Source organism: Sus scrofa, chromosome 13, assembly GCF_000003025.6.
Source record: "Sus scrofa isolate TJ Tabasco breed Duroc chromosome 13, Sscrofa11.1, whole genome shotgun sequence".
In the NCBI taxonomy this organism is placed as follows: domain Eukaryota; kingdom Metazoa; phylum Chordata; class Mammalia; order Artiodactyla; family Suidae; genus Sus; species Sus scrofa.
Window position 1 is genome coordinate 195,948,147 of NC_010455.5, and position 25,956 is coordinate 195,974,102.

The 25,956-nt window shown below is 48.5% G+C and overlaps 1 protein-coding gene across 3 annotated transcripts; it reads left to right on the top strand.

Moving 5' to 3' along the window:
• Positions 2,803 to 25,355, top strand: MRAP (melanocortin 2 receptor accessory protein). Of its 3 annotated transcripts, none has more exons than XM_021070915.1 (4): positions 3,160 to 3,247; positions 4,298 to 4,460; positions 21,935 to 22,034; positions 24,741 to 25,355. In XM_021070915.1, the coding sequence occupies exons 2-4, from the start codon at positions 4,400 to 4,402 to the stop codon at positions 25,063 to 25,065; spliced, it is 486 nt and encodes a 161-aa protein (XP_020926574.1). In that variant the 5' UTR covers positions 3,160 to 3,247; positions 4,298 to 4,399; the 3' UTR covers positions 25,066 to 25,355. The 3 variants fall into 3 exon arrangements, with proteins under 3 accessions (XP_020926573.1, XP_020926574.1, XP_020926575.1); XM_021070916.1 differs by lacking the exon at positions 4,298 to 4,460 and adding an exon at positions 17,380 to 17,482; XM_021070914.1 differs by lacking the exon at positions 4,298 to 4,460 and having other exon boundaries at positions 2,803 to 3,247.

A 25,956-nucleotide genomic window follows, 5' to 3' on the forward strand; every position in this document is an offset into this window, starting at 1 on the left:
GATACTATCGACAAATACTGATATTGCAGCTATTATGTAAAACTTGGTCTTTGTATTGAAAAACTTTGAAAAGCAGCGAGGCAAGTTAGAATGTGTATGGAAATGAATTTTAAAATATGGTAGTATTCCTTAGCATGTGACAACAACAAACATTGGTAAAGATGCGGAGCAACCAGAATTCTCACATGTCATCAGTTATCTTTTCCTGGAGTTCCCGTCATGGCTCAGTGGTAACGAACCCAAGTAGAATCCATGAAGATGTGGGTTTGATCCCTGGCCTCACTCAGCAGGTTAAGGATCCAGTGTTGCCGTGAGCTGTGGTGTAGGTTGCACAGCAGCTCAGATTTGACATTGCTGTGGCTGTGGTGTAGGCTAGTAGCTGCAGCTCTGATTCAGCCACTAGCCTGGGAACTTCCATTTGCTTCAGGTGCAGACCTAAAAAGACCAAAACAAAAAATTTTTGCTTTTTTCGGTGTAACAAATCACCCCTTAAAAGAACGAGCATTCACTTATAGTTACCAAAGGGGAAGGGGAGGGAGAAGTGGGATAAATTAGGAGCTGGGGATTAACAGATACACTCGGCTATATATAAAATCAACAACAAAGACCTACTGCCCAGCTCAGGGAATTATATTCAAAATCTTGTAATAACCTGTAATGGAAAAGAATCTGAATCACTTTGCAGTACACCTGACACAAACACTACATTGTAAATCAACTATTCTTTAATAAAAAAATCAAATTAAATAAACAAACAAAAAAAAGAACAACCATTCAGCTAAAAATCTGAAGATGCTATAGACTAACCATTTAAGTCAGGCTCAGCTGTGTGTTCTTGGGATTTTTGCTGGGCTCACTCATGAGTTTACAATCAACTACTGGTCCAGTGGGGGTGCTCCACTCCTGGGGGCTGGCTGGCTGTCACCTGGGCAGCATGTCTCTGAGCACCCAGCAGGCTAGCTTGTGCTTATTGACATAATGATTGGGCAGGGGTCCAGCAGCGTGGGCACAGAGAGAGCCTTCTAAGGCCTTGGCCTGAAACTTACCCACCTTAATCATTCTTCTTATTAGTCAAGGCCAAAACAAGTCACAAAATGGAGAAACAGACTTCATTTTTGATATGAAGAGAAGGCAACGTCGCTGAGCGTGGAAGGCAAAGGATGGTAGGCATTTTTGCAACACGCCGCATGTATATTCCTGATGAGAGCGTAAATTGGTATTGACACTTTTTTTGGTGTGTGTCTTTTCAGGGCCACCTCTAGGGCATATGGAAGGTCATCGCCAAATGTTCATCAAGAGGAGAATGGATAAATAAATTATGGAATATTCATCTAATGGAATGCTACAGAGAAACCAAAGAACATGTTGAAATAAAAGAAGTGAGATATAAACGATTATACATTGTATTTTACAATTAGATTTATACGAGGTTGGAAATCAGGCAAAAACAAATGATAGAAATCAGAATAGTGGGAGTTCCTGTCGTGGTGCAGTGGTTAACAAATCCGACTAGGAACCATGAGGCTGAGGGTTTGATCCCTGGCCTTGCTCAGTGGGTTAAGGATCCGGTGTTGCCGTGAGCTGTGGTGTAAGTTGCAGACCAGGCTCGGATCCCACGTTGCTGTGGCTCTGGTGTAGGCCTGTGGCTACGGCTCCAATTAGACCCCTAGCCTGGGAACCTCCATATGGCGTGGGAGCAGCCCTAGAAAAGGCAAAAAGACAAGAAAAAGAAAAAGGAAAAGAAATCAGAATAGTGGCTTCCTTGGTGTGCATGGGGAGTGGGGGATGGTTCTCTTCCAGGAAAGTGGCTGAGGGAGGCTGCTGAGGCAGTGGAGACCTTCTATAGCTTGATCTAGATGATGGTCGTGTGTGTGTGTGTGTGTGTGTGTGTGTGTGTGCGCGCCTGCAATATTCATCAAGCTATATCGGTAGGATGTAGGCCTTTCATTCATTGTAAACTATACATCAATTTTTTTTTTGTCTTTTTGCTATTTCTTTGGGCCACTCCCGTGGCATATGGAGGTTCCCAGGCTAGGGGTCGAATCGGAGCTGTAGCCTCTGGCCTCCGCCAGAGCCACAGCAACGCGGGATCCGAGCCGCATCTGCAATCTACACCACAACTCACGGCAACGCCAGATCCTTAACCCACTGAGCAAGGGCAGGGACTGAACCCGCAACCTGGCAGTGGAGACCTGACTCAAGACTACTAGAAAGTTGATAGATTGGCAGAAAAGTCCCCATCGTTCTGTGTATTTTGATTTCAGAACTGATTCTCAAAGGCTAAACTCTTGGGATCCCATCTCCCATATTTGGAAGGTGCCTCTCGCTTACATCCGAGCTCTTAGAAGAGTGAGTGTACAACTTGGAGTCAGGCCCTACTGAAATCCAGAAGATTCCCTGTTGCACTTGTCATCAGCCAAGGGCTGGTGAACCCTGGGGCCTTATTTTCCAAGAGTGCAATTCATGTGGGCTCTTGACTTGGAAAACAGCCTCTCCAGTCTGAACAGAGGCTGCTGTTCAGTCGGTTCTTGGGGGCTCCAGTAAAAGCTGGGGGGTGTGCTTAATTGGAGCAAGGATTCTTTCAGTGTGATTGATCGGTGGTGTGTACACGAGAGAGGTTGCAAGTTCAGGGTTGACACCACTCAGTTTCTGCCCTCGGATGAGAAATCTAAGCCAGTGATTTTCTGGTTGCCTAATAGCACGACGAACTGCCTGAATCTAAGTCAAGGGCACTACCAGGCTTTTGATTTGATAACCTCTTAAGTATGTAAGGCCAAAAGGGATGGCCCTCTCCTCGTCCCCATCTTGCCTTTCAAGCCCCCCCCCCCCGGCCCCCGCCCCGAGGGAGGGATCTGATTTTCTGTCCTGACTCTGAGGGCCTCCCTGGAGCTGCACGGGGACCCCAGGCTCCCGCCTTGCAGCTCTGTTTGTTTTGAAGATCTGTCATCCAGGCAGGATGAAGTGCTCCGCTCGCACGCTGAAGATGTCAGGCACACCCCCCTGACCTTTTTCCCAGCCCAGCAGCTCTGATGAGTGGGCAGCCCTTGAGCCTGGAGACCCACAGCCACACTTGGATGATTTTACAGGAATCAGTGAGAGGTCTGAGCAGCTCCGCAGGGGCCGCCTCCCAGCGCCGCAGACATGGCCAACAGGACCAGCGCCCCCGCCCCGTACGACAGCTACGAGTACTACCTGGATTACGTGGACCTCATTCCCGTGGACGAGAAGAAGCTGAAAGCCAACAAACGTGAGTCCTCAAATGGGGAAGCCGGCCAGGCAGAGGCTGGGGGTTGATCCAAACGTCTTTTCTCCATCCACTTGCGAACCTACCATGAATGCCATGAAGCCAGGAGGTGACCTTGAACTCATGGGTATAAGCGAGCGGGGTGTAACTTATCCTCTGTAATACGTTTGGAACCAACCTTCTGAGAAACCAAGTTTGGGAGCAGAATATACTGGAAAGATTGGTTTCTTGGTAGAAGATGATTTGCCTATGGTTCCATGAAACTAGGCGGGTTTCTTCAAATTGTAGATTCCGAGTTTTCTGTTGTCTCTTTGCAGATGGAGGAGGGGTTATGTGTCCCCTCTCACTATGGCTGATGTACTAATTCCTATTAAAATACTCTCCAGGGCTTAATCTTTGTGGCTCAGGAAGGACAACCAGACGAGTTAACATCCTTAGCCTCCTCCTCCCTGCCTGGTCTTCCTCTCCTGTGTAACTTGCTACTTTGTGAGCAGTCTTCTCTGATTCTCCAGCAAGTCAGTCAAGATAACAAGTTAGCTGAGGAAATGAGCGTGAAAGACAAAACCAAACAAAAACAGTGTCTCAGTACCAGGAACCCCTCTTTTCTGCCTCCAGAGTCAGGGATTCCTGGGGTCATTCACTAAAATGACACAATATGTTTGTCAAAAAATAAATGCAGTCCTTAGAAGGAGTAGGATGCTTCCCATAAGAAAAGAAACAGAGTGTGTTACACACCAGCTCAAAACTGAAATTCAGGTGTTCCTGTCGTGGTGCAGTGGTTAATGAATCTGACTAGGAACAATGAGGTTGTGGGTTCGATCCCTGGCCTTGCTCAGTGGGTTGGGGATCTGGTGTTGCCGTGCGCTGTAGTGTGGGTCGCAGACGCGGCTCGGATCCCGCATTGCTGTGGCTCTGGCGTCGGCCGGTGGCTACAGCTCTGATTAGACCCCTAGCTGGGAACTTCCATATGCTGCGGGAGCGGCTCAAGAAAATGCAAAAAGCCGAAAAAAAAAAGAAACTGAAATTCACACGGATATTATTTTCTGATCAAAGGAGGCTGATCCCTGGCACGGCCCTTGGGGAAAATCCAGTAAATGTTTGGTAAGGAAGTGTTCCTGTTTCACTTACAACTTCCAGAAGTCGAGCGAGCCATCCATGATTGCTGAGAACTTCCTGTGTCCCCAGAACTGTTGTAAAGCTTATGGAGGGACCATAGGTGCGGTGTGCATTTTTATTTAAATTTAATTTTAATGTTATATTGGAATACAGTTGATTTACAATGTTGTGTTAGCTTCAGGTGTATAACAAAGTGATTCAGTTATATACATATATCCATTCCTTTGCAAATTTCTTTTTCCATATAGGTTATTACAGAATATTGAGTAGAATTCCCTGTGCTATACAGAAGGTCTGTGCTGATTATTTTATATATAGCCGTGTGGATATGTTAATCCCAAACTCCTAATTTGGAAAGAAATGGTATGTGTTTCCTGACACAAGGTCTATAATCATGACATTAAAATGCAGATTTTTGCACATAAACTCAAAATAAGGAAGACAAATAATAGTAGGGAGAGGAGTTCTCATTGTGGCTCACCGGATTAAGAACCCCACACAAGTCTCCATGAAGACATGGGTTCGATCCCTGGCCTTGTTCAGTGGGTTAGGGATCTGGTGTTGCCATGAGCATAGGTTGTAGATGCAGCTCAGATCTGGTGCTGCTGTGGCTGTGGTGAAGGCAGGCAGCTGGATATCCGATTTGACCCCTAGCCTGGGAACTTCCATATGCTGCATATGTGGCTGTAAAAAATAAATATATAGATAAATAAATAAATAAATTTTTAAAATTAAATTAAATTTAAAAATAGGGTGAACGTGGAGGTTTAAAATAAAAGCCCAGGAATTCCCATTGTGGCTTAGCATAACGAATCTGACTAGGAACCATGAGGTTGTGGGTTCGATCCCTGGCCTTGCTCAGTGGGTTAAGGATCTGGTGTTGCTGCGAGCTATGGTGTAGGTCACAGACTTGGCTCGGATCCCTCATTCCTGTGCCTGTGGTATAGGTCAGAAGCTACAGCTCTGATTCAATCCCTAATGTGGGAACTCCCATATGCCGTGGGTGTGGCCCTAAAAAGACAAAATAAAATAAAAGCCCACTCATGTATGTTATCAAGAACTTCAAGATACAAATTGATTTGGATAGGCTGTAGATCTGCATTCAGGAAAGACTTTTTTTTTTTTTTTTTTTTTTTTTACTTTTTGGGGCCACATATGGAGGTTCCCAGGCTAGGGATCTAATCAGAGCTACAGCTGCTGGCCTATACCACAGCCACAGCAACGCCAGATCCGAGCCGCATCTTCGACCTACACCACAGCTCATGGCAACCCCGGATCCTTAACCCACTGAGCGAGGCCAGGGATCGAACCTGAAACCTCATGGTTCCTAGTCGGATTCACTTCCCCTGCGCCACGACAGGAACTCCCAGGGAGGACTTTCTATTTATTCACTTATTTACATATTTAGCCGTGCTCACCGCCTGCAGAAGTTCCTGGGCCAGGAGCAGCAACCTGAGCCACAGCAGTGAGAACACCAGATCCTTAAGCTGCTGAGCCACAGGTAATTCCAAGAAAGACATTTTTTTTTTTTTCTTTTTAGGGCTGTACCTGTGCCATATGGAAATTCCCAGGCTAGGAGTCTAATCGGAGCCCCAGCCATGTGGGATCTGAGCTACGTCTTCGACCTTATTAACTTATTTGCTCAAGATCCCAGAGCTAGTAAGTGGCAGAGCTCAGATGTGAATTACAGCCGATAGGCTTGGGAGTACACAGCCTCTCCACAGCCACTGCCCCCCAGTTGGTCGCCCAGAAAAAAACAAGACAATTAACCTATTTGGGGTGTAAACAGCCTGGTCGGGGAGGGATTTTTGTCTGGCCCCAGACTACTTTTCCAGAGACAATAGAAATGAAGTTGAGATAAGACATGAAAACACATAGGAATAAAGGAGCCCAGAAGAAGCCCCTCACCCCGTTGGTATCAAAGATCCCTAATACCTAGGGGTTGGATATAAGAGCGAATCTGAGAGCTGATAGCCTCTGTAATTGGAGTTCCCTTTGTGGCGCAGTGGTTAACGAATCCAACTAGGAACCATGAGCTTGCAGGTTTGGTCCCTGCCCTTGCTCAGTGGGTTGACTATCCGGCGTTGCCGTGAGCTGTGGTGTAGGTTGCAGACGCGGCTCGGATCCCACGTTGCTGTGGCTCTGGCGTAGGCTGGTGGCTACAGCTCCGATTCGACCCCTAGCCTGGGAACCTCCATATGCCGCGGGAGCAGCCCAAGAAATAGCAAAAAGACAAAAAAAAAAAAAAAAAAAAAGAAATTTGGAATTAACTTCCTAAGACATCAACTCACTTTTGAGACAGAATATTCTCTTAAGATGGATTTCTGGGTAGAGTTTAGTTTACTTGTTTGGGTGAGTTTCTTCAAATTGCGGAGATCGTAGTTCTTACTCTCTGTATGAAGATGGGGGGAGTTATTTCATCAGCTCCTTAAGGTGTATAACTTGAATACTTTCTATGAAAATACCAATCCACTTTACTTTTTTTTTTTTTTTTTTTTAGGGCCACAGCTGCAGCATATGGAGGTTCCCAGGCTAGGGGGTCCAATTGGAGCTACAGCTGCAGGCCTACACTACAGCCACAGCAACTCGGGATCCGAGCCCCATCTGCGACCTACACCACAGTTCACAGCAACGCCAGATCCTTAACCCAGGGATCGAACCTGCGTCCTCACGTAGGCTAGTCAGATTTGTTTCTGCTGTGCCACAACGGGAACTCCATCCATGTTCACTCTTCATAGGAGGGATCCAGCCCCTGGCCTCTCCCTGTGGGTGTCAAAAACTCCCAATGTCCAGATGGTTCTTCCGGGGGGTGGGGCCCGGGACTGGCCTCTCTGGCAAGAGTCCTCATTAAAATGTCCTGTACTGGGTTTGGGAGTTTGAAGAGGCGTTTCTTATTTGACCTCCTTTCTAACTCCCCAGGCTGTAAACGTCTAACTCTGGCTCCAGTGTGCAAGAAAGAACATCTCAAACTCCACGCACAGTTTAGAGAACACCAACCATTTTCCCCAGCAATGCAAGTTGTTTGGTGGGGGAGGTGGACCGAAGATTGATGCTGTGGCCTCTAAGATTCTAAAGTTGTAAATGTCCCCCCACCCAAAGGGGAGAGAAGCTTTGGAGTCCAGGTGATGATGAGCAGGATGTCTGACATTAGCCAGAATTTTAATTTGAAAAAAAGTCTTTTTAAATTTATTTTTATTTTTTTGTCTTTTGGCCTTTTCTAGGGCCACTCCCGCAGCATATGGAGGTTCCCAGGCTAGGGGTCCAATTGGAGCTGTAGCTGCCGGCCTACGCCAGAGCCACAGCAATGCAGGATCAGAGCCACAGCTGTGACCTATACCACAGCTCACGGCAACGCCGGATCCTTGACCCACCGAGCAAGGCCAGGGATCGAACCTGCAACCTCATGGTTCCTAGTTGGATTCGATAACCACAGCGCCATGACAGGAACTCCAAGTCTTTTTAAATTTAAAAAATGTCCTTCCTGAGAGTTCCCATTGTGTCTCAGCAGTAACGAAGCCAACTAGTATCCATGAGGGTTCGATCCTTGGCCTCAGTGGGTTAAGGATCTGGTGTTGCCATGAGCTTCGGCGTAGGTTGCAGATGCGGCTTGGATCTGGAGTGGCTGTGGCTGTGGTGTAGGCCAGTAGCTGTAGCTCCGATCAGACCCCTGGGAGGTGTGGCCGTACAAAAAAACAAACAAATAAAAAAAGCAGGAACAGAAGAAACTCAAAAGGCCAATGAATTTGAGAAAATGCTTACTGTCACAAATTCTCAGGGGAATGAACTGGGAAAGAACAATGAGATACCATTTCACACGCACTGGATGAGCATCAATGAAAAGGTGGTGATTGGGAGAACTGGGGTTGACAGTAGCGACATGAGGACCGTCAAATGCTGCTGATGGGATGAAAATTGGATTCACCATTTGGGAGAGCAAACTTGGCAAGGGACAGAAAAGTTGCAGAGGTTCAGAAGGCATAATTCGACATCCCTCTCTCAGGCATCCTCCTAGGGAAATGCTTCCATACAGCCACAAGGATGCATGTATTCCCATGTTCACTGTGGCACCATTTGTGGCAGTGAGAAGTTGGAAATGACCTAATATCCATCAACAGGAGATGGGATAAATAAATTATGGTTGTGTTACTATAACCAAATAAAAATAAATGTATAGATATTTTCACAGCTACACCTGCAGCACAGGGAAGTTCCCAGGCTAGGGGTTGAATTGGAGCTGCAGGTGCTGGCCTACGCCACAGCCACAGCCACGCCAGATCCGAGCCGCATCTGGGATCTACACCGCAGCTTGAGGCAACACCAGATCCTTAACCCACTGGGTGAGGATCCTCAGGAACACTATGTCAGGGTCTTAACCCACTGAGCCACAACAGGAACTCCTAAAATGATTTTTTTTTTTTTGTCTTTTTGCTATTTCTTTGGGCCACTCCCATGGCATATGGAGGTTCCCAGGCTAGGGGTCGAATCAGAGTTGTAGCCGCCAGCCTACGCCAGAGCCACAGCAACGCGGGATCTGAGCCGCGTCTGCAACCTACACCACAGCTCATGGCAACGCCAGATCCTTAACCCACTGAGCAAGGGCAGGGATCGAACCCGCAACCTCATGGTTCCTAGTCGGATTCGTTAACCACTGCACCACGACGGGAACTCCAAATGATTTTTTTTTTTTAAGCTGATATGCTCCTAGTAAATTATTTCACTCCACCACACAGAAAAAAAAATCATTATTAACATCTTGGTGGGAGTTCCCGTTGTGGCTCCGCGGTAACGAACCCGACCAGTATCCAGGAGGACGTGGATTCAATCCCTGGCTTCACTCAGTGGGTTAAGGATCCAGTGTTGCCATGAGCTGTGATGTAGGTCGCAGACACAGTTCAGATCCCGTGTTGCTGTGACTGTGGTGTAGGCCCGCAGCTGTAGTTCCGACTAGACCCCTAGCCTGGGAATTTCCATATGCTGCAAGTGCAGTCCTAAAAAGCATTTAAAACAAAAAAAAACCCACCCATTTCAGTGCCTAGCAAACTGGGATTGTTCTGTGTGCGTACCCCCACACGTGCACACATGCACACACACACACACACACACACCACACACACGTGCATGCATGCACATACACACATATCTATACCCCACATTCAGCTGGACACCTACTCTGTGTGCTGTTTGTAATAACTCCTGTCTGGAGCTGCTAAGGGAAAACTGAGGCCTTCCTTCAGTCCCCTCTCTCTACCTGGGCTTGTCTGTAACTGGATCACGCTGGACCCAGTGGGTGGACAAGTGACCATCCTCTCCAACAGATGCTCAGTGGAGCTCAGCTGGGGAGCACAGGATGCTGAGCTTGCTGGGAGTTGTGTTATCAGCTGGTGACAATAACTCCAAGCTCTGGCCCCTTTGGAAATGTCAGCCTGTAAGCTACCTCCTTCTTCTTCCTAGTTTCTGTCTCTCCCCATCTTCTGCAACCTCTTCTTTTCCTTGTGGCACCTCCTGAGAGTGACCACCCTTCTAGGACTGTCCCCTGGATGTATAGTGGGAAACCCAGACACATTAGATGGTCACCTTAATTCTCCTCTTCTTCCTTAAGCCGCACAAATATAGGAACAGGGCTGCCACTAACCCACATGGTAGAGAAAATTAGATAAAGCATCCTCCTCTGGGCCATCAGCTAATCACACGCCATTCAGGTGGGGTCCCTTGAGCAGTGCGCAGCCTGTGCAACGCTTCACGGCATCCCTGCATGGGAAGGACTCCAGGCTCAACCACATGCCTTTGCTTGTTTCCCTGCCCGTGGCCTTCCAAGAGCTTCCTAGAGCTCCCCAGAGCTCCCCTTTTCCTCTTTAGTAGCCCCTCTGAAATTAGGCACTAATAATTTTGTTTTCATTCTTTCCAATGCGACACACTTCTGTACTAGACCCAAAACACCCCATACCTTTTCCCACCTGGCTGTGGTTCCTGATTAATTCAACAATCAAAATTCTCCAACTATCCCTTATGGGTCAGACGATACCCTGGGAACTGGAGATATGAGAGTAAAAAAGACTAAATCCATGGCCTCGATTTTTTTCCCCTAAGACCTATTTTATTTTATTAGCATTATTATGTATTTCGTGAGGAGGTATTTCTAAGTAGGTTACAGGCCTCATGACATTCCTCCACCAGAAAGAGGAAACTAGTAACAGGCAGAGCATCGAGTCCATCTAATCATTTCAATAATTATTTCTTAGCACCATCCAATACCCAGTTGGGATTCAAATGTCCCCAATGCCCCCCAGATGTGCCTGGGAGCTACCCGGTCCCCTCAATGCCAAGGCGCAGCCTCTGGTGGAGTCCTTGCCGTGCCTTCTAGTCTAGACCAGGCCCTCTTTGTAGATGCCATTGGCTTGAGGAAGAGATCAAGCAGGTCACTCTGTTGATCCTCAACTGGATCAGGTGGGAGATACTGACCATTAACAGTGATTCAGCAAATAACACATGCTGGAGAGGATGTGGAGAAAAGGGAACCCCCTGCACTGTTGGTGGGAAGATAAACTGGTACAACCACTACGGAAAACAGTATGGAGGTACCTTAGAAAACTATACATAGAACCACCATATGACTTAGCAGTCCCACTCTTGGGGATATATCTGGACAAACCTTTCCTTGAAAAAGACACATGCACCCGCATGTTCATTGCAGCACTATTCACAATAGCCAAGACATGGAAACAACCTAAATGTCCATTGAGGATGATTGGATTAAGAAGATGTGGTATATATACACAATGGAATACTACTCAGCCATAAAAAGCACAAAATAATGCCATTTGTAGCAACATGGATGGAACTAGAGACTCTCATCCTGAGTGAAGTCAGTCAGAAAGAGAAAGACAAATACCATATGGTATCGCTTATATCTGGAATCTAATATATGTCACAAGTGAACCTTTCCACAGAAAAGAAAATCATGGACATGGAGAACAGATTTGTTGTTGCAAAGAGGGAGGGGGAGGGAGTGGGATGGACTGGGAATTTGGGGTTAATAGGTGCAAACTATTTCCTTTGGAATGATAAGCAATGGGATCCTGCTGTGTAGCACTGGGAACTATGTCTGGTCACTTGCGATGGAGCAGGACAATGTGAGAAAAAAGAATGTATACATGTCTGTGTGACTGGGTCACCTCGCTGCAAAGCAGAAAATTGACAGAACACTGTAAATCAGGTATCATGGAAAAAATAAAAATCACTATAAAGAAATAAAAATAAAATAAAGAGTGATTCAGGAGTTCCCATCATGGCTCAGCAGAAACAAATCTCGCTAGGAACCATGAGGTTTCGGGCTTGATCCCTGGCCTCGCTCAGTGGTTTAAGGATCCGGCATTGCCGTGAGCTGTGGTGTAGGTCGCAGATGTGGCTCAGATCCTACATTGCTGTGGCTCTGGTGTAGGCTGGTGGCTACAGCTCCGATGGGACCCCTAGCCTGGGATCCTCCATATGCCGTAGGTTCGGCCCTCAAAAGCAAAAATAAATAAATAAGTAAATAAATAAATAAATAGGGATTCAGTCCATGGTGTTAGGCTGGAGACTTGTGACGCTGTCACCAGAGCACAGAGGATGCCCCTCAAGGAAGGTTCCCAGGTTTTGGAGCAGCTGAGTCCAAAAAAGTCAAGAATTTGCCTGATACACAGAAGGCCGGCCGCGGGTACAGAACAGTTACATTCCTGTAAGTAAAGGAAGGGCTTCCGGGAGGGGGTTTGGAAGAGCAACAGAGGATGAGCTCCAGACCCCCCAGGGGCCAGATTCTTCCAGGCCAGCTTTGGAAGATGCCTATAAACTGTAGGATTTATTTTATTTTATATTATTTTATTTTATTTTTAATTTTGGCTGTGCCTGCAGCATACAAAAATTCCTGGGTCAGGGATTAAACCCATGCCACAGCAGTGACAACTCCAGGTCCTTAACTTACTCGGCTGCCAGGGAACTCCTGCAGGGGGTCATTTAAAATTGTAAGTAAAGGAGTTCCCGTCATGGCGCAGTGGTTAACGAATCCGACTAGGAACCATGAGGTTGCGGGTTCGGTCCCTGCCCTTACTCAGTGGGTTAAGGATCTGGCGTTGCCGTGAGCTGTGGTGTAGGTTGCAGACGCGGCTCGGATCCAGCGTTGCTGTGGCTCTGGTGTAGGCCGGTGGCTACAGCTCCGATTCAACCCCTAGCCTGGGAACCTCCATATGCCGCGGGAGCGGCCCAAGAAATAGCAACAACAACAACAACAACAACAACAAAAGACAAAAGACAAAAAAAAAAAAAAAAATTGTAAGTAAGGGGAGTTCCCATTGTGGCTCAGTGGATTATGAACCCAATTAGTATCCATGAGGATGCAGGTTCGATCCCTGGCCTCACTCAGTGGGTTAAGGATCCAGCATTCCTCTAGCCATGGTATAGGCTGGCATCTGCAGCTCCCATTCGACCCCTAGCCTGGGAACGTCCATATGCCGCAGGTGTGGGCCTAAAAAGCAAAAATAAAATAAAGTAAACCTGTAAGTAGGGAAGAGACAGGGTCCGATTTGCTTGCTAAGAATCTTGCTCTGGTGAACATGTAAGTGTGAATGAGAGTCGGGCCAGTAGTGAGGACACGCGGGCCGGAGACAGCCTCTTGCTGGGGCTGGAAGTGTTACGGGAGAAAATTCTTTACGAGTTGACAGTCTAGGCAGAAGCAGCCACATAAGTGAATAAATGAGAATGCCCTGGTGTTTCAGCCACGGGAATAGAAGTATGTGCGGCTCAGAGCGACTGAGTGACTTACTTGATGTCACCCAGTCACAAAACCGGGACCTAAAGTCCAGCTCCAGTGCCTTGGGACACTTGTCGTGATTAGGATGGCAGCAGGAACTTTTGTCCACCTCCCTCCCCCTCCCTCTGGCTTCCTCTCTCTCTCTCCCCAGCAATAGTGAGCAATAGTGAGCACAGTAGGCACATAATGGATCTTTGCAGAATGAATGAATAAACCAGTGCAGAGTAGGCAGCTCTTGCACGCATCCTCAATTTTTATGATGAATATTTACATCAATTATCAACCTATTGCCTCTCAGCTTTGCATGCGCCCTTCAAAACAGGTTCTATGACCCATGAAGGAATTCTTTTAAAGTGAGCATGTGTTGGTGTGGTGGTTAGGACTCGGCACTTTCACCCCTGCAGCCCAGGTTCAGTCCCTGGTCTGGGGACGGAGATTCCGCATCCGTCCATCAAGCTGCTGCTGCCCGCCGCGACCTGAACAACAGTAGCAGAAAAAGTGAGCCTGTGTTAGGCTTTTTCAGGAGAGAGAGGGCTCTGGTGGGGCACAGCAGGAGCCCCAGGGGAGGGGCGTCCGCAGTGGGGCTTGGGGCCATCTGATGGAATCAGCGCTGGTCCTGGCCCTGGACGTGGTCCCTCCGTGCTCTTGCAGCCTCTGTGTGGCAATAGCCTCTGAGCGACCATCAGAAGCAAAGCCCCTGGACAACCTGTGGCTGGTGGGGGAGCGGGTCACACACTGAGGGGCCAGGCCTCCAGAGCCCCTGCCAACCAACCCCACCCTCGGTTCCCTATCCCGTCCCTCCCACCGGGACTGGAGGGTAGACATCTCTGCCATCCAGTGAGTGGCCAAACCACATCTCCTCCCAGGAGATCTGCACCCTTTCGAGTTCGTCCTTCCTTGCAGTTAAAGGCTGAATTGTGTCCCCCCCCCAGATTCCTATGCCAAAGTCCTAAACCCCTAGAGTACCCCCAAATGGGACTCTCTCTGGAAAAAAGGCCACCATAGAGGGGATTAGGTTAAAGAGAGGTCATTAGGGCGGGCCTTCATCCGGAATGACTGGTGTCCTTGTAAGAAGAGATTAGAACAGGAGTTCCCATCGTGGCTCAGTGGTTAACAAATCCGACTAGGAACCATGAGGCTGTGGGTTCGATCCCTGGCCTTGCTCAGTGGGTTAAGGATCTGGCATTGCCATGAGCTGTGGTGTAGGTTGCAGACGCAGCTCAGATACCACGTTGTTGTGGCTGTGGTGTAAGCTGGCGGCTACAGCTCCAATTCGACCTGGGAACCTCCATATGCCGCAGAAGCGCCCCAAGAAATGGCAAAAAGACAATAAATAAATAAATAAATACATACATACATACATACATAAAATAGATGAGATTAGAATAGAGCCACGCACAGAGGGATGACCTTGTGAGGGCACAGGAGAAGGCGGCCACCTGCAGGCCAATGAGAGGGGCCTCAGAAGAAACTGATCCTGCTGACACTTCGATCTTGCACCTCCAGCCTCCAGGATTGTGAGCCAATAAGTTTCCGTGGTTTAAGTTACCCAACCTGCTGCGGCAGCCTGTCTTAGTCCCTTCATGCTGCTGTAACAAAAAAGACCATGGGCAGGCTCAAAATACTGTAAACACAGATATTTATTCAGCACTGGTCTGCAGGCTGGGATGTATGCAACAGACACACAGGGAACACTCCACTGATTCAAGGTCAGGGCAACAGCTACCCTCTCCTACAAGGCGAAGGTCAAGGGGGGACGCTAAATACTGTCTCTACTGTCTCTAGGGAAAATTCTTTGGAGCTAAGCATCACCAAACCAGATTTTCGATAGTCAACACCTGTCTTAGTCTATGCAGGCTGCCATAACAAAATATCACAGACTGTGTGGCTTCAACAACAGGCATGTCTTTCTCACAGCTCTAGAGGGCAGAAGTCCAAGATCAAGGTGGCAGCAGATTCGCTGTCTGGAGAGGCTTGCTTCCTGGCTTGAAGATGGCCACCCTCTCGTTGCATGCTCACGGGGCCTTTCGTTGCTGCAAATGAAGAAACAGCGTATGTGTGTCTCTTTCTTTTCTTCTAAGGGCATTAATCCAACATAAGGATTTTCTAAACCTTTTCTCTCTCTTTGTTTTTTGGTCTTTTTTTTTTTTTTTTGTCTTTTCTAGGGCTGCACCTTTGGCATATGGAGGTTCCCAGGCTAGGGGTCGAATTGGAGCTGCAGCTGCCAGCTTATGCCAGAGCCACAGCAACGCCAGATCCAAGATTCATCTGCGACCTACACCACAGCTCACGGCAATGCTGGATCCTTAATCCACTGAGCGAGGCCAGGGATCGAACCCACCACCTCATGGTTCCTAGTTGGATTCGTTAACCACTGAGCCATGACGGGAACTCCTCTAAACTTTTTCCAAACCTAATTACTTCTCAAAGGCTCCACTTCCAAACACCACCACACTGGGGATGTGGGCATCAATCTATGGATTTTGTTGGCGGGGGTGGGGCGGGGGGACACACACACTCAGTCCACAGCAGCACCTTGGTCCTGGACATCAGCTAAAGCAGGCAGAGAGAATCCATTACAAACATCCTGTCTCCTAAATATATTTCAAATAGGATCTGGCTCTATAAGCCATTTTGTACCCTGCTCTTATTGACCTCACAGTATTTTGTTTTCCCATGTTGTTATTCTTTCACAAGCTTCGTCAATAGCTATATGGTGTTCTAGAAATTTGTGTCCTTGAATATGTAGAATCCTTCCAGGATATTGGTCTTATAAGTAGTGGGAGAGAAGAACTTCTTCCACTCTTGCGTGTTAAGCACAGATGTCTTGGAGTTCCCGTTGTAGCTCAATGGGTTAAGACCCCAACATAGTGTCAGTGAGGATGTGGGTTCCATCCCTGGCTTCGCTCAGTAGGTTGAGGATCTGGCATTGAGGCAAGCTTCAGCGTAGGTCACAGATGCATCTCAGATCTGGTGTTGCTGTGGCTGTGACATAGACCCCAGCGGCACCCCTGGTTCAACCCCTGGCCCAGGAACATCCACTTGCTGTGGGTGTGGTCCCTCCCTCCGCCCCCCCCAAAAGAAAAAGCCTAAAAAGGGCAAAAGCAGAAATCTCCCTCATCTATACTCTATGCTACCGTTATCACTGTGTCACTTTCACTTCCTGTGATGCTCTGCCAAAGGCAGCATCACCGGGGCTCTGCTGCTTGGCTTTGAAGGTAGGATAAGGTAAGTGTGAGTCCAGGTGAGGGTGGACAGAGGTCAACCCCAGCAAGCAGGTGGCCTTCTTTGCTGACAAATGCAGCTTTCTCTCCTCGCTGGTGCCTCTGGGTTGGATCTCCAACCCACTCAAACACATCAGAAAGCATCCCAGCCCAGGTGTCTGCAGAGGCGCACATCAAAGGCAGAAAGATGCTGGGATCCTTTAGGGGGAGCCAAAGAGGTCGCGCTTTCGCTCAGCTTCTCTCCCTAGAAGGTCGCCTGGGGCAGCTGGTTGACGTGGGAAAGTCAGGCTGCATTTGACCCCTATGCTGAGTAGTGAAGGAGACAAAAATAGAAGGAAAAATACCCAGGCATGTGTGTTAACCTAAAAGCAGGAAGGATTTTAAGATTTTCGTGTTCATGCTCACACGGGGGAATTTATTCCCTCATGGTTGGGCAGATCATTGGAAATATCTAGGGATTGAGATGGATTTTTATGAGCAGTCAGTGCTGAGTTGAAGGCTGTGGGTTGCCCTTTCCCAGGGGTGGCTGGAAATCTGGTGTGATTTTGTTACAGGGACTTCACAAGCACTGTTACCTCTGTGATCATCAGATGTGGCTTCACAGAAAGATTCAGAGTCTCCACAATACCATCAAAAAGGTGGAGATGTAATCTGTTTCCTGAGGTCCTGCTTGAATAGACTAATGATACATTCGATCTTTTATCGATGCCCTTTTCAGAGGCTAAGATTAGGACAAAAACAGTCCCATCTACCAATCTTATGGCAGCAATACCGATGTTTTTAATACAATGACTCTCCAGATATCGTTCGAGTCCCCCCTTGCAGGGAGAAGCGAGATGGACTGATTTCCCTGGGGTGGTAACTGGCTTTGCTGCCGTATCATTTACCTCTCAGGTCAATGTCTTCCTCCTTTAATGATGGATTACGAAGAATGTCTGTTCATCAGCTGCTCTGGCAGCTGGGAGGGAGAGAACAAACCCACCACTAACCAACCTCTTCTGAACACAATACAGAGACTTCAGTGTGAAGACTGAACAAAGGATTTATGCAGAGCTCTTTTCTCCTGTTCAGAGCGATCAAGTTCGGGTGGCAGCTTTAGGATGTCTTCAGGAAATGGTCAGTCTGATGGGCCTGACAGCTGTGAATGTGATATTTATTTATTTATCTGTTTGTCTTTTTGCCTTTTCTAGGGCCGCTCCCGCAGCATATGAAGGTTCCCAGGCTAGGGGTCCAATCGGAGCTGTAGCCGCCAGCCTACGCCAGAACCACAGCAACTTGGGATTTGAGCTGTGTCTGCGACCTACACCACAGCTCACAGCAATGCTGGATTCTTAACCCACTGAGCAAGGCCAGGGACCGAACCCACAACCTCATGGTTCCTAGTCAGATTCGTTAACCACTGCGCCACGATGGGAACTCCGAATGTGATTTTTAAAGAGAACCGTGGAACAGATTTTGCACCAAGCGAGCCCCATGCGGTGGGGCTACACTTGGATGAGTATATTGTCACTCAAAAACCGCTTGGGGAAGTTCCTGTCGCTTGGTAGAAAGGATTCTGACTAGGATCCATGAGGACACAGGTTTGATCCCCGGCCTTGCTCAGCGGGTTAAGGATCTGGCCTTGCCGTGAGCTGTGGAGTAGGTCACAGACGTGGCTTGGATCCCGAGTTCCTGTGGCTCTGGCGTAGGCTGGCAGCTACAGCTCCAATTTGACCCCTAGCCTGAGAACCTCCATATGCTGTGGGTGCAGCCCTAAAAAGCCAAAACAAACAAACAAAAAAACCCTGCTTGGAACTCTTTCTTTGGAACTGACTTTGGTAGCCATGACACATGCTACGAAAGTCCACAGTAATAAGTTTCTTTTGAGGATGGTTTTGCTTCTGGGAAATAGTTAAGAATCACCCAGAAACCATTCAAGTGAGTGAAATCAAGCTGACTGATACCACCTGGGTGTCAAAAAGAAAATAAAATCTCATAAAATAGCAAAATTGATATATGCGTTTGAGTGTCCTTGAAGGTAATTCCAAAAGAAGAATTTATAAATGTTTATGAATGATAGATGTTTTTCAATGTTTGATTAACATATGTGTTTTAAGAAAATTTAGATCACTCTAGTAGAGAAGGGACGATTTTTTTTTTTTTTTGTCTTTTTTGTCTTTTTGTTGTTGTTGTTGCTGTTGTTGCTATTTCTTGGGCCGCTCCCACGGCATATGGAGGTTCCCAGGCTAGGGGTCTAATCGGAGCTGTAGCCACCGGCCTACACCAGAGCCACAGCAATGCAGGATCCGAGCCACGTCTGCAACCTACACCACAGCTCACGGCAACGCCGGATCGTTAACCCACTGAGCAAGGGCAGGGATCGAACCCTCAACCTCATGGTTCCTAGTCGGATTCGTTAACCACTGCGCCACGGCGGGAACTCCGGGACGATTGTTTTGAAGGTCAGCACTCACTTGGATTTGTCAGCTTTGGTTTGTTCATTTAAAAAGTCATTTGAGGAGTATCCGTCGTGGCTCAGTGGTTAATGAATCCGACTAGGAACCATGGGGTTTCGGGTTCGATCCCTGGCCTTACTCAGTGGGTTAAGGATCCGGTGTTGCCATGAGCTGTGGGGTGTAGGTCGCAGACGCAGCTCGGATCCCGCGTTGCTGTGGCTGTTGCATAGGCCGGTGGCTGCAGCTCTGATTAGACCCCTAGCCTGGGAACCTCCATATGCCTTGGGAGCAGCCCTAGAAAAGGCAAGAAAAAAAAAAAAGTCATTTCTTAGAGTTCCCTTTGTGGCTCAGTGGTAACGAACCTGACTAGTATCCATGAGGACACAGGTTCGATCCCTGGCCTCACTCAGTGGGTTAAAGATCCAGCATTGCTGTGCCTGTGGTGTAGGTCGCAGAGGTGGCTCTGATCTCGCATTGCTGTGGCTGTGGTGTAGGGCGGCAGCTGCAGCTCTGATTCAACTCCTAGCCTGTGAACTTCCCTATGCCATGGGTGCAGCCCTAAAAAGCAAAAAATAAAATAAAAAGTAATTTCTTTAAATAAATCACATATAAGAATTATTTATTTTTTCAGCATGAAAAAGAGAAGCTAATCGTTGTCTTCTTTATCAAAAATAACAAATATATATATATGTGTGTAACTGATCCACTTTGCCATAAACATGACACTAATACAACATTGTAAATCAACTATACCCCAATTAAAAAGAAAAACTACAAAAAAACTCATTTCTTTTTTTTTTTTTAAACAGATTCAATAGAGAAAACTGGGTGCAATTAACAGAGTAGCCAATAAAACAGAAGTTGATTTCTCTCTCATGTAAAAGTTTGCATGATAGGGTGATGGGTCAGCTCCATGAAATATCTTCAGGAACCAACTTTGTCCTAGCTCATACCTCTGCCACCTTGGCATATGTCCTTGTCACCATGTTCTAACCCTGACTCTAGCCATCACATCCACGTTCTGGGCAACAAAAGGGGTAAGGGAATAAGAGAGACACGTTTTCGAAATCCAGCAGTCTCTGCAGGAGGATTCCTAGAAGCCATCCTATAACTGCTCCACTCACATCTCATTGGCCAGAACCTTGTCACATGACCATACTAACCAGAAGGGAGGCTGGGAAATGTAGTCTTTATCCCAGACGGCCATGTGCCCAGCTAAACAAGAGGTTCTATCACTAGAGAAGCCCCTGAAAGCAAACATTAGGATTGACAACCAGTGGTCAACACCACAGTTACATTTACCCAGAGCTTACATTTTAGTGAGCGCAAAGGATGCAGCCGTATCACTTGCTGCAAAACCTTCTTAACAGAAATAATAGTTTTATTTATATATTGTTTCACAACTATTAAACAGGAATTGTCTCATGGGCATTGCATATATATTTTATTTTATTTGCTTAAAAGCCTCTATAACACATACTATTATCCCTATTTAACAAATGAGGGGGGAGTTCCCGTCGTGGCTCAGTGGTTAACGAATCCTACTAGGAACCATGAGGTTGTGGGTTCGATCCCTGGCCTCGTTCAGTGGGTTAAGGATCCAGAATTGCTGTGAGCTGTGGTGTAGGTCACAGACGCAGCTTGAATCCCAAGTTGCTGTGACTCTGGCGTAGGCCGGTGGCTGCAGCTCTGATTAGACCCCTAGCCTGGGAACCTCCATATGCTATGGCAGCAGCCAAGAAATGGCAAAAAGAGAAGAAAAAAAAAAAAAAAAGATGAGGGAAGTGATTTAGAGATGTAAAAATCCTGGATTGCCTGCGATCACATAGCTAGGAAATGGCCAAGTCAGAATTTGAACACAAAACCATCCACTGCCAGTATTATTCCCCAAGGAGGGAAAAGTCTTGGGGTTAATGTTCTACAAGGACCCTGGAGAAGAGGGAATGAGAAAGGAGTTTTCATGGCTGGGCCAGCTTTATTGTGAAGCCATCATGGTGTTCCGTGCTGTAAAAACAAGCTCGTGGATGTTTAAATATTTCCAACACTGGGGGGTGACAGCTCTTGCCCCTGGAACAAAATGTTCTCTCCAAGCACTTAGGCTGAACCTTCAGAAGGAAGAGAAAAATCCCTCTTTTCTTGGCTGCCTTTTTTCAACAGAACACATGAAAGAGAAACGTCATCAGGAAACAGCTAGTGGCTACTGATGGCCTTTTTGGTCCAACAAAATTCTGAAGACTCTGTGTTCTGGGAGAGGGATCATCTCATTTCCTGCTCAGTGTCTGGGGATAATGACCAAGGGCTGGGACAAGCAGTGTGAGCCTGGGTGAGGGGAGGGGGAGTCTTGACTGCTCAATTTTAAAAGCTGCTTCCTTAGAGCTTCCGATGGAACTTATCAAGTGCCAAAGGCCTCAAATTCTGCATTATTTTTATGAGAGAAAAAGAATTAGTGTCTGCAGAAAATGGAAACATCCTTAACACAATAAAATCTCAAACCCGATTTTCTTCTGCGTCCTCATGGACATTATGTTAGGTTCTTAACTCAATGAACCACAATGGGAATTCCTATTGGGTTTTTTGTTTGTTTTCAGCTGCCCTGCAGCATGCAGAGAAGTTCTGGGCCAGGGATCGATCCCATGCCACAGCAGTGACAATGCCAGATCCTTAACCACGAGGCCACTGAAATTCCCCAAGTTTATTGGTTTTCGGTTTTTTGGTTTTGGGTTTTGTTGTTGTTGTTTTTGCTTTTTAGGACCACGCTTGCAGCATATGGAGGTTCCCAGGGTAGGGGTCGATTCAGAGCTGTAGCTGCCAGCCTACACCACAGTCACAGCAATGCGGGATCCGAGCCATGACTGCAACCTACCCCGCAGCTCACAGCAATGCCAGATCCCTGACTACCTGAGCAAGGCCAGGGATCAAACCCACATCCTTTTGGATACTAGTCAGATTCGGTTCCACTGAGCCACAGCGGGAACTCCCCCAAGGTTATTGTCAATGGAAAAATCTTCTCCTGGGTCATAGCTGAGAACGCTTACACCCAGGGGCCTCTTCCCACAGCACTTGGGGTCCTTTTTTCCTCGCAGTCGGCTGTGTGATGTCACACTGACATAGAGATGCCTCTCCCCTCCTGCAGATTTGATTGTCATCGCCTTCTGGGTGAGCCTGGTGGCTTTCGTGGTGTTTCTCTTCCTCATCCTGCTCTACATGTCCTGGTCAGGCTCCCCGCAGACCAGGTAAGTGAGGACAGCAGGTGTGGTAACGCACCTGCCTAAGCAGGGTGAACTTGTGTGTCTGCAGTCACATATTAGAGTCTGATTTGGCCATAAAATGGAATGAAGCCCTGATTCATGCTGCCACGTGGATGAACTTTGGAAACATTGGGCTACGTGACAGAAACGAGGTACCCCAGCATGTGATTCTGTGGATGGGATATGTCTCAGAGAGACAAACCCACAGAGACAGAAAGCAGATCAACGGTCACTAGGGCTGGAGGAGGGGAGGCAGAGGGAGGGGAGCGACTGCTAAGAGGTATAGGAGGATGGGGTAAATACTCTACAGTAGATTGTGGTGGGAGTTCCCTGGTGGTCTAGTGGTTAGGATTCTGCCCTTTCACCACTCCAGCCCGGGTTCAATCCTTGGTCTGGGAACAGAGATCCCATACCAAGCCGCTGCATGCTGTGGCCAAAAGAGAAAAAGACAAAAAAGCTTGTGGTGATGGCCGTACAACTTGGGGAATTTTCTAAAGATCACTGAAGTTTAAATTTTGCTGTGTATAGAGTGATCTCAGTTAAGCTGTTGCAGACAATGAAGCCAGAGTGATGCCAGGTTAGGTCACCAGCTGACCAGGTACATGGACCCTCTTGGAGGCATCTGTGGCCACCTTCTCTTACTCAATGCCTCCCAAGTGCCTGAGTGGTTAACTTGGAGGTAAAATCCACGCATTCCAAGGAGTAATGAGAGCCAGGCTCATGCTATGGTCATGCTCCCGTGCTAGACAACTGGTCTCCCACATCCAATTTTTCCCCTCCAGCTTACTCTGCCCAACACAGCTACCGCTGTCCTAATGACAGTGCTTACTGGGGCCCTGGACCACCTCTCTCTCCCCGTCACACCCGATGGGACCGGGGTGGGCACCTAACCCAGACAGGGCTAGTCCAGGGCTGGCCAGCACCCTTGGAAATGAGCAGCCTGGTAGGAGAGCTGGCACCAGGAGGCACTGAGGGGTCCGGCAGGAAGATGGACCAGGAAGTCCTAGGGGGCGGGGTGGAAACCACGAGGCAGCCTAGGAAGCTGGGCTGTTCTGAGAAAGGAAGGAATGAGGAGCCTCCAAGACCCCAAAGGAAGCAGAGGGCAGCCCCTAGGGCTGATGGGGTCCCACAGCCGGTTCCCCGAGGACCTGTGGTCTATGGATGCACAGACCCACCTCAAGGGGCCTCCGTTTCTTCAACCTCCTTGCCCTTAGTGTTTCATCCCCCTGTGGGTCTACACACATTGGGTCATTTCTGGTCCCCTTGGCCACACGTGGGAAGCAGGAACCACGTGTGAGCCATGATGAAATCCCTTCTTTCAGCTCTCACAACTCCCATGGAATCTAAGTAGATTTTCATCCCCAAGAGGTACCCAAGGAAAGGCGAATGAATTCGCCTTTCTTCTCTGCTCTTCCAGGGTGACTGGTAGCAAGCCCTGTGCTGGGAACAGTTTGGGAGGGGGGTCAGCTACCCTCCCAGTGAGAAGTCCCCTGGTCTGGTGGGCACCCGGGGCTCTTGTGCATCTTCCGAGCTACAGTTTGACAACAGGGTAAAATGATGATGCTGTTTGGCCCGACTGGCTACCTGGCTCGCCAAGGAAAAGGCTTCCCAGGAACTTTGTAACAGACAACGAATGCTCAGGGTGGCCAAAGGCATCCTTAGTCAGATTGAGGAGAGAGGATGCCAAGTTGCTTCCCAAGGAATCTTTTTTTCTTTTCTTTTCTTTTTTTTCTTTTTTTGGGCCATGGTCGCAGGATGAGGAAGTTCCCAGGGATCGAACTTGTGCCACAGCAGTGACAAGCCAGATCCTTAAACCACTGAGCCATCAGGGAACTCCCCAAGGGGTCGTTCGTCCCATGCTTAAAAAAATCTCCCCAAACAGTTGATGCCAGCATCATCTAAAAGGTCTGAAAGAAGGGCTCTGCTCCCTGCGACTCCCTTCCTCAGCCTCTTCATTCACGGTACAGTTATAACCACTTTTAAACTAGTCCTGTAGCTAAGACAACTTTCAGTACACGGCCTCATCTCATCCTGACACCCACGAGGCAGTTGTCGCCCCATCTCACTGACGGAACTGAAGGTGGGTGGGATGTGGGTGGGGGTGGGGGCGTCCAGGGAGGATGGATTTCTGCTAAGATTGGCTTGAGGACGTGAGATGAGCCGTGGACTCATGGAGGTCAGCACTCCCTCCCCAGCTGTGAAGGGACACACAAAGTCAGGGGGAAGCCCCAAGGTCACGGTCAGCGCTTCCTCTCCTCCGCCACTTCTCCACCGTGGCGACTTCGGTGAGCTGGGCTGACCTTCCCTCGGACCCGCTCTCCCAGCAGAGGGGCTCTCCCTGCTGGGAGCCTCCCCTACACTTTGGACAGTAGGGAGTGGGGTGTCCCCAGGAAAGACTGTTCTCTTGGCAGATTTTTTTTTTTTTAGGGCTGCAGGTGCAGCATATGAAAGTTCCCAGGCTAGGGTTGAGCTGCCGGTCTATGCCACAGCCACAGCAACGCCAGATCAGAGTGTAGTGTCTGTGACCTACACCACAGCTCAGGGCAATATGGGATCCTCAACTCACTGAGCAGGGCCAGGAATCGAACCTGTGTTCTCATGGATACTAGTTGGGTTCATTACTGCTGAGCCACAGCGGGAACTCCTCTCCTGGCAGCTTTGATGCCTGCTTCCCATCTGCTCTGTCTTCAGGAACAACACCCAGCACCACCCAACATGCCCCTGGAATCTTGGCCTCAACCTCTCCCTCTGCTTCTGGAGGCACCCCGCACGCCACAGGGCTCCTGACGGACGCTGCAGCCTCCACCGAGCTTGGTTGAGGGACCAGGCAGCGGCAGAGCATCTGGCCCCCTCCAGCGGCTGCAGTGGGAGAGCCCCTCCATCTTGCTGCCCACCGCCCCCAGGCCCACCCTGCTCTCCTCTGGGACCTGGCCCTCAATGGGGACCCGCAGGGCATCCGCTGACATCAGGAACAAGCCCAGCGAGCGCCCGCTGCAGACAGAACCTCTCGATGTAGAACCAACACCGGCAAATGGGGGTCATTGCTGAAGGAACCGGGGAGTTCAAAACCAACCTGGACCCACAGGTGCCCTCTGAAGGCCTGCATACAGGTAGCAGGCCTGCAGCCAGGTCAAGAATGACTCTACAAGGGGCACGTCTGTGCATTTCTCCAAGGCTGGCCATGGCCCATCTTGTGAGGGAAGCAGTCCCCAAAGAGCGCTCATTTTATTTAACCTGCCGACTTACTGCTCATGTTTGCTTTATATATGAATTAAAGATTAAAGAATACTAATCTTCGCTATGCCACTTTTTAGTTTCAACTCTTATTTCTGTCATATTTTATTGACCCTGAGTTCATGTGGCTGATCTGTGCCTTCTTTAGGACACTAGGGAGGGCTGACCAAGCCCCCGACACCTCTGGTACCAAGGTGGGACAGCGTGTGCCTGGCCAGGCTCCCTGACCGAGATCCAGGGACCGAGTCACACCTCTGATTTCCCCAAGGCCTTTCACAGCTCGGCCCAGCAGGCAAGGCCTACATCCAAGGGGCAGGAGAGAGTCCCATTCTGGGGGTGACTTCATCTGACCTCTGATGCGAGACCCCCGAAGTGACCAAGCGCCTGTCCCTGGCCGGGAGCCAGCACCATGCTACAAAGCCCATAAAAGCCACCCCACGCCAGGTAATTGAAAAGTGATTCTTCAAGGTGATGGCCAGGCTTGGCCTCTCCAGACTCAGGGGGCAGTGGGTTAGAAGGGAAGACGAGGCAAGGGACACTGACGGGCTCCAGAGATGGAGAAAAGGGGGAGAAAGGACCACGTGGCCTTTCCAACTTGAACCTAGAGGTATGACTGGCTGCAGACCATTCTAAGAACCCTGCTGTGGATGTGTTGCTGGGAGGGGGAGGGGAG